Source organism: Excalfactoria chinensis, chromosome 2, assembly GCF_039878825.1.
Source record: "Excalfactoria chinensis isolate bCotChi1 chromosome 2, bCotChi1.hap2, whole genome shotgun sequence".
NCBI classification, from domain to species: domain Eukaryota; kingdom Metazoa; phylum Chordata; class Aves; order Galliformes; family Phasianidae; genus Excalfactoria; species Excalfactoria chinensis.
Genome location: NC_092826.1, coordinates 105,862,074 through 105,870,893, shown reverse-complemented (window position 1 = coordinate 105,870,893; position 8,820 = coordinate 105,862,074). Strand labels below are relative to the sequence as shown.

At 41.9% G+C, this 8,820-nt stretch overlaps 1 protein-coding gene across 2 annotated transcripts in view; it reads right to left on the bottom strand.

Moving 5' to 3' along the window:
* Window positions 1-5,801: 5,801 nt before the first annotated feature.
* The window catches only part of STK31 (serine/threonine kinase 31), a 35,739-nt gene continuing 32,720 nt past the window's right edge, over window positions 5,802-8,820 (bottom strand). For both annotated transcript variants that reach the window (XM_072329051.1, XM_072329053.1), the window contains exon 24: window positions 5,802-7,167. In XM_072329051.1, the coding sequence (XP_072185152.1) occupies window positions 6,943-7,167 (225 nt within the window). In that variant the 3' untranslated portion in view covers window positions 5,802-6,942. The remainder of the gene's footprint in view (window positions 7,168-8,820) is intronic.

The window sequence follows — 8,820 nt, the reverse complement described above, 5'->3', positions numbered from 1 at the left end:
AGGAAAGGGAGAAAGGGAGAAAGGGGAGAAAGGGAGAAAGGGAGGAAAGGGAGAAAGGGAGAAAGGGAGGAAAGGGAGAAAGGAGAAAGGGAGAAAGGGAGAAAGGGAGAAAGGGAGAAAGGGAGAAAGGGAGAAAGGGAGAAAGGGAGAAAGGGAGAAAGGGAGAAAGGGAGAAAGGGGAGAAAGGGAGAAAGGGAGAGAAAGGGAGAAAGGGAGAAAGGGAGGAGAAGGGAGAAAGGGAGAAAGGGAGAAAGGGAGAAAGGGAGAAAGGGAGAAAGGGAGAAAGGGAGAAAGGGTGAAAGGGAGAAAGGGAGAAAGGAGAAGGGAGAAAGGGAGAAAGGGGAGAAAGGAGAAGGGAAAGGGGAGAAAGGGAGAAAGGGAGAAAGGGAGAAAGGGAGAAAGGGAGAAAGGGAGAAAGGGAGAAAGGGAGAAAGGGAGAAAGGGAGAAAGGGAGAAAGGGAGAAAGGAGAAAGGGAGAAAGGGAGAAAGGGAGAAAGGGAGAAAGGGAGAAAGGGAGAAAGGAGAAAGGGAGAAAGGGAGAAAGGGAGAAAGGGAGAAAGGGAGAAAGGAGAAAGGGAGAAAGGGAGAAAGGGGAGAAAGGGAGAAAGGGAGAAAGGGAGAAAGGGGAGAAAGGGAGGAAAGGGGAGAAAGGGAGAAAGGGAGAAAGGGAGGAAAGGGGAAGAAAGGGGAGAAAGGGAGAAAGGGAGAAAGGGAGAAAGGGAAGAAAGGGAGAAAGGGAGAAAGGGAGAAAAGGAGGAAGAAAGGGAGAAAGGGAGAAAGGGGAGAAAGGGAGAAAGGGAGAAAGGGAGAAAGGGATGAAAGGGAGAAAGGGAGGAAAGGGAGAAAGGGAGAGAAAGGGAGGGAGAAAGGGGAGAAAGGGAGAAAGGGAGAAAGGGAGAAAGGGAGCAAAGGAGAAAGGGAAGAAAGGGAGAACGGGGAGAAAGGGAGGAAAGGGGAGAAAGGGAGGAAAGGGAGGAGGAGGAAAAGGGAGAAAGGGAGAAAGGGAGAAAGGGAGAAAAGGGGATCGACAAGGGAGAAAGGGAGAGAAAGGGAGAAGAGTAGGAAAGGGAGAAAGGGAGAAAGGGCAGAAAGGGAGCCCGGTTCGCCCGTCGTGGCCCTTTCCTCAGTAGGTCTCCCTGGCTCCCGTCTTCCCTAAAGGAGCAAGGCGAATCGAGACAAGAACAATATACATCATACACCCAGACAAGGCTAGAGGGAAAAAGGCTGCTCTGTAACAAATCCCTACAACATATCCATACTATCAGATTCACATTTTACACACATCAGTGGTCATGTAAAACTTGCAAAGAGCAACATGAAGCAAATATCAGCATCACCAAGCAAACAGAAGCACCGAACTATTCCTGTTCCAGACAACAGTCATCTTTGTGGAAACAACATAGGGAATTAAATACTGAAATATAAAGGCCACTCAGTCATAGTCACCATACTACAAGGCCCTGGCAACAAATACATCCAATGAATCTTTTAGCTTTACAGATGCACAAGGCAGTAATACAACAAAGTCATACTCTGTTTAACACAGTACTTCAGAGGATTATTAGGAAAAGGTCATTAATGTAAACATGTTTTCATCCACTAGTAACAACTCTGTAATATTCATTTCATTCCAGCGTTGGAAACCGGCTCCAGCTTTGCATACACATCCTACACATATTCACTTACTTAATGAGCATTCTACATTAGCAGGTATAGGTGGCTGACCCAGCACAAACAAGCCCCAACTCTTCAAGCAGCCACAGGTAAAGGGAGAAGCAAACAATAGAGACTGCAGGTCTATCTGAGCAGCTACTGAGCAGTGAGGTACAGCACAGAGTAACAGCAATAGAAGACTCAAAACATATACATGGAAAAAATGCCCAAACAGAAGCATAACCTGCTTGACCAGAATGACACTGCAATGTTCCTCTGAGCATTACCTGATAAAGTGCAAAAGGAAGGAGCATGCTTGCCTTAAAAGGATGAACATCAGTTTGTAGGAGCTCAAACACTGTGAAAGTCAGCAGATCCTGGGTGCTAGACTGGGGAACACAGGAAGGGCTTTTGCTTTTGAGACTATGGAGACCATACTACCAGAATTACATATTACCACACCAGTGCAAGAGCCATCATAAAACTTTATCCTTTCCTTGCTAAGCAGAAGAAAGGTCACTTTTGCTCTAATACCCCAGTGTTTCTCAATCCAGGATTAGCTCTACAGGAAAGTATCACAAGATCCGCTGAAAAGAAGAAGACTGGGAAAGGTATAACCTGAAGTATCATGGTATCATAGTATCGTGCGAGTTGGAAGGGACCTTAGAGATCATCAAGTCCAACTCCCGGGATTTGAGCCCTTCTGTGTAGCAGAGCAGCACTTCTACCACTTGCGCCACAGGGGGGATTCGAATCCGGGCCCTCCGGTGCTGCAAGCAGCACTTTATACCACTGCACCACCGGGGGCACAAGTATATCCAGGTGCTGCAAAATTCAATGTGCCGTACAGCGATCTATTATTTCATCAAAAGATTACACAAAGGTACATAGTAAGTATGTAGGCACAGCAGCCAATCCACAGGCAGATGGTTTTAAAAATAAAAGAAGGCATCCACAGACACGGGGCTAAGGGAGAAACAGAACACTTGTCCTACATAAAGAGTGGCAGCCAGAAGAAGACTTGAATAACAGCTCCACCTCTTGCTGGCAAGGAAAGAGCACAAAAACTATCAGGCAGAAATCTGACTGATGAGCTTCTAACAACGACATGCCCGTAACACGAACACTGCCAACAACCAGCCTTCAAAAACTAGCATGCACTGCTTCTGTGAAATCAGTGTTTTGACAGTTATTTCAAATTAGAAGAAAATGGTGAGGGAATAAACCTGTATTTCACAAGAGTGGACTTCAGTTTTAAACTATTCTAACAGAAGAAGGTGCCTTCAAATAAAAATAACTCCAGTTCTAGCAGCCTTCACAAGCATATTCTGCTATCAATTTCAGCACACATTCACTTTCAAGTATTCATCCAGCTTTCATCTCAGAAAAGTTGGACCAAAGCAACTTCCATCTATCTTCTCCTGGCCATACACACCTACACATACAGATGTCTGTCGGGTCTTTCAGCCAGCAGGCCTTGCACAGCACGCGACATTCTGCAGTTTACTATGGTTCATATAAACACAGCATAAGCATTTGAAGCAGTTTAACTGTCACTTCAAATTCTTCTACCAAACCCTGAGACACTCAAAAGACTTTCTAGTAGATGCATAACCAATATACTCTTCTTCAGAAGTTGCCCACACATCTAGTTTACTTCCGCCTTGGTGAGGAATAACTCACCAGAGAGTACAGTGTCAACCCTACTAAGCAATTTCCATTCCGCAGATTTTCAGGTTCCAGTAACACCTTCACAGACCAGAAGAACAGAGAAACCAGAATACCAGGCTGAAGTCAGGGAACAGAAGATCTCAAGAGGCTGACTAGAAAGACAAGTCACAGAAATGTACAAGACTCATAAGTGATGGAAAGGCAATCAAAAGCATTCCTGGAATCCACTGGAACTAACTACAATACAGCCCTATACTGCCTGAAAGGCCAGTACCTGTTTAGTACCCTAGACTACACTTGGGAGGACAAACCAAGTCACAGATGCTAAGGGCAAAATGTTCTGCAAAACTAATACCTTGCACCTCAAAGCCCCATGGCTTACAGACATAATCTCTCCCCCCTTTCTGGTCTCTCAGGTGCACTACAAACACCTGAGCTCCCTTGTGTTGGCCCTGCCTTCCTACCAGGTGCTCAATACTGGTTAAAACCGTGACTTGGCATTTCCACTACACCCACAAATGAAGAATTGTGTCAGTGAGTTTTGGCAAGCCTTCCCAGCTCTGCTCAGCAGTGGAAGGGTCTTTATCTACAGCAGTTGGCTAGCTACTAGCAACACAGAAATATAACAAATGCAAATGAGCATCACTTAGTCTCACAGCAAAGCAAAGAGTGTTTCTCTCCACCTACTGGTGATTTGTTTTTACAGCGTTAACACAAAAACACAAAACAAGAAATCCAGCTCCGTGTTCCTTCAGAAGATGCATCTACATGGTGTGATCTTGATGTATTCCCTTTCAAGCTCGAGAAATGAAGTAACTGCAGACAAAATAAATCTTTACCTCACTTAGGGGAAGTCTTTGAGGCAGCTGCTACAACGTAATTTAAGCTACAAGCTATACATAACTTTCAGCCACCATCATCGGGAGAAAACCTGTGAAAACACCAGTGAGTGTTAATGAGGACTTGCAGATAACTATTCTGTAATACAACAAACAAACATCTAAAAACTACGCAGGCAGAAACGTCAAATGCTACTGGAGTGACCAGCAAATTACATGGACGATGTGAAGTTATTATGGATGTTGGGACCAACATGCAGTTTAGGAGACAGTGAACACAACAGCGGGAGTCTCAAGAAATGACCGGATGTTTATTCCTATAGCTCCACCCAAACAATGCAGATAAAGGCCTTTGCTTCCTCCAAACCTTCTGAAAAAGGTCCTCTTCAGTAATAGGAAAAGCCTATCTCAGGTCTGCGAGATAAGCTGGGTAAGGCCAAAGCATGTGGCTGTTTGTACGTGCCTAAAGAAAGCATAAGCTCTTATACGGTTCATACCAGATCTATAGGTTAGAAGGTGACTGTGGTAACTGACTTGGGTATGATGTCCAGTGGAGAAGCTGACTGATACAGACACATGAATGGCAGACACCAAAGCCAGGAGAGCAGAGAAAAGAGAAAACTGAATAAATAAAAGATCACAGCACTCAGTTTTTCAAAAGTCAGTTCTGCAAACTGCAAGAACAGGTTCACGACTGAAAGCCATAAGATACAAACGACGTAAGGGTGTTGCGTGCTGTTGTGTGCTGAAATGAAGCATAGCCTGTTAGTCTGCACAAGGCTACTGCTTAAAACTGCAAAACACTGGTAACAAGAAAGAGTGAGGGAAGTTCAGCTTGAGCTTCTTAGCTAGTTAGTAGAGACAGCAAATCTACAGAAAGCGTCATTTCATTGTCCCATCTTCCAGACAAAAGAGATGTTTTTTATTAAAACATGCCTCAAACTAAACAGCAGGCAGCCCATTACCATGATTACCACGGAACTTCGGCAGGATAACTCTGTAACATGACCCTGAACCAACATGCTTTAAGGCCTCTAGAAAACAGCAAAGGAGAAGAAAGCCAATGATACATTACGGGAAAGGTCAAAGCAGAAATACACAAAACTAATGACCCTGTAGGACTCTCACCATTTAAATCTACACTTAATTTGAATAGAAAAGCTGTCCCATACCCTGGTGCTTGCACATACCAGAAGTTTTCAAAGGCTTCCTTGCCGATTTTATAAATAATATCATCTCTTATGTTAGGTTCCACATGTAAAATATCAGATTACTTACTGCTGGTGGAGAGATGCTGAAAAGACTGCAGTTTTTGAATCAAGCACAGACTTCTGGTTTCAGAAAACAAAGGAAGTTAAAAACTGTAGGATTTTAGAAGTACAGTTTAGGTTGTGCAGAGAAAACAGGTGCAGAAAACAGGGCAAAAGTTTATTAAATGACGGAACATCAGGTTAGTTACAAACTCTGTTCAGTGTTTAATACTGAATTTAGCATTTGTGAACAGCAAAAGGCTTCAATCAGCATTTGAAAGCATCCCACAGAACTGCTCACAGTTGTTTTCACCGACCAAAAGGAAGGAAATCAGTCTTCTGTGATTTCAGCAACAGAAATACATTAATCACACTGACCAAAAAGTTCAAATTATTTTAACAAGTGTTTTAATAACATTAATTACATACACAATAGAAATAAACAATCATTACAATTCAATGAAAATAGGACCGGGCATTTTACTTTGAGTAAAGAACAGTGACATAGGCAAGCCAGCCTGTTATCACAGAAGGAACTGCCAGAATGATACATTCGACTGTTGACTATTATTGTACCTGAGGGCTTCCTAGTTTCCCTGCTGCTGCATCTTGCCCATTACACACCAAATTTTTACATTCTTCATCTGACAACATGCATCTTCAATAATTCCTCTGCAAAATACTAGTCTGCCAACAGCACTGTCCAAGAGCAACACCCAGAGGCTAAACCTATCGCTACAGAAATTCTGAACATTAACCTTTTCCTCTCCCAAGAGAGAAGAACTATAGATAAGCAACAATTTCCTATAAAAATAAAGCACCAACAAAACTCTTTTAAGGGTAATGCAAACAGAAAAGCGCTGCAGGCAAGTAAACACGCTCAAAATGCCAAACTACAGCCAACAATATCTAAGAACAAATGATACACACGGTAGAACAGATAAGCAGTGATTTCTGCAACAGGAGCATGTGTAGAATTCCACTTAGCACAGCAACACTGTAAAAGAGCAACTGAAACAATGCTTGCAATATAGAAATCTTGAAATGCAGAAAGGGAAGAGACAGTTTGCATCCTATTTTCTTGACCAGTTGAAGTTGTATTTTTTTCCTTAAATCTTGAATACAGCTGCAGTAGGAAATACCTTGACTGCAGTAACAAAAAACTTAACTGAAAAGATATCACCCCTAGAGAATCTCTAGTAGGAACATGTATTCTGGAACTGCAGCAAGAAGAGGGATAGAAAGCTGGATACAAAAGTCACTTGACCTTAATCTTAAATACTTCCATCATTAACAAACTATACTCCATAAACACAAAGCATACATACCAGGCAAAGAGAAGGGTAACAAATCAAGGGAAAAAAACCACTTATTTCTGAACTCTTAGACTTTGCACTTTAAAGAAAACAATGATTACTTAAAACATGACTGCACCTATCAAACCATTTACATTTTGAGATTTTAAATCAGGACAACTGATCTCAAAACAAAAACAGAAGTGTCAAACACCAGATAGACAAGCTCCATATCTATTGGGTAGGGTTTAACGCATCCTTCTCAGAGTTAGCTGTATCTTCCTCTTCATCCTTCTTCTCAGAATCATGTTGTTCCTCAGGCAGCTCATGCTCTTCAACTAGCTGTGAAGGAACTGGAACGGCATCAGCTAAGAGGAAGCAATCATTCCTCAGCACCTGCTCAGCTGTCAGTCTGTCACAGCAGAACAAATTCAGGATAAGAGATTTAACTTTATCATCCTACAAGCAGAGGGAGAAGAATTTCATCAGCAAGAGAAACAAACATGATTCCAAATAACAACCAAGCATTTGATGAACAGGTCCTATAATTGCATAATAAAAGCAAGTTTTCCGCACCAGCTTGGCCAACTTTGAGCTAGCAGATTTCACAGAAAAGCAGAAATTTTGCTTTAAATACCAATTCCATGAACTACTATAGATTAGAGAAATGCGAAAGTCTGCCTTTTTACTGGGAAGGAACAGAACCAATGCCAGTAATTAACTGTCCTATCACTTTATACATTAACCAAAGTTGGGCTCTAAATCAACAGCAGCTGTTTTGCTAATCAACCACAAACTTACACCTCTGCTTTTTGGATTTTTCAGAAGGATTACATAGTAAATGCCAGGAACAACAACAGCAACAGACTGCTTACTTAAAATACTAGAACACAACTGCTACACATACACATAAACATCAGTTGTTGAGAAAAGGTATGCACTGGATTCAGACAAGGGAGCCACAAGAAACACTCAAACGTTCACCTAGAGACATATTACCAAACCAGGGCATGACAAGAACCTTTCCACAAGAACTCTTGATCGTTTGTAGCCTCTACAAACCAGCATCACCTCCAACCTGGCTCAGTAAGACAGCAAAGCATGAGATACCTGTACACCTAAAAGCCATTCAGACAAAAGAGGATCTGTGATGGAAAGGAATACACACAAGTTGCCAAAAGCCTGAAGACAGAAGCAAAGCAGACAATTTCCAGCTCTCACTGACTTGCCAAGTGACTCAAGAAAATTAACCTTTCCCCAGATGACTGGAAATCTGGGTGAAAACATGAGATCTGGAAACTGTTGATCTTACAGATATAAAGGATTTTTAAAATGCTTACAAGACATCAACAGTGATTGAAGGAGGATCTCTAGACAAAAGCATTTGACTATCTCATGCACTGCAATGCAGGGGGAAACCGTGCCTATGCACCTTCTCAGTAGAATGAAAAATGAAGAAAGCCCAAGCATTTATGGAGCTTGAGAAGCTTTGCACTTATATATTTCCATTCCACAAAAATATCAAGTGTTCATCAACAGGTTTCCCCCTTCTCATCAGTTTCTCACAGTACAGCAACTGAAAACTGATCCCCCTAAGGTAATACTGCTGTAGGAAAACATCTCATTGCACTTACTTGGACTAATTTACATCTTTGTATAAATTTAACAAAACAGAATACTGATGTACATCAAACACCGAAGCTGAGCATGACTAAATGGGTACATACAAGACGCTGCCTCTAATCAATGGCTTCCTAAATCTAACATCCCCTTTTTGAAGCTTAATGCTACCTTCCTGCATCAATTTTACGTTTCTGGAAAACAATAAATATTTTACTAGATGAAAGTGTACAATTCCTCTGGGCATAAGACAGAGATGGAAGAGAATTTACCAGCCTGTCAAGAGCTTGCAGATGGGCATAGAGATTAATTCTGAATAAGCTGATTATAGATAAAGTCTTTAAAAGCAACGTATATTTTTCCCCAAGAACTGGGGCAAGGCTTAACAGCCAGAGTTAAGTGTCCTCAAGAAACAGTTGGAATATATTCATTAGTATTACAGCTTTTAATAAACCCTCATGGGTGTTCATGTGAACTGTAGGAAACATATAT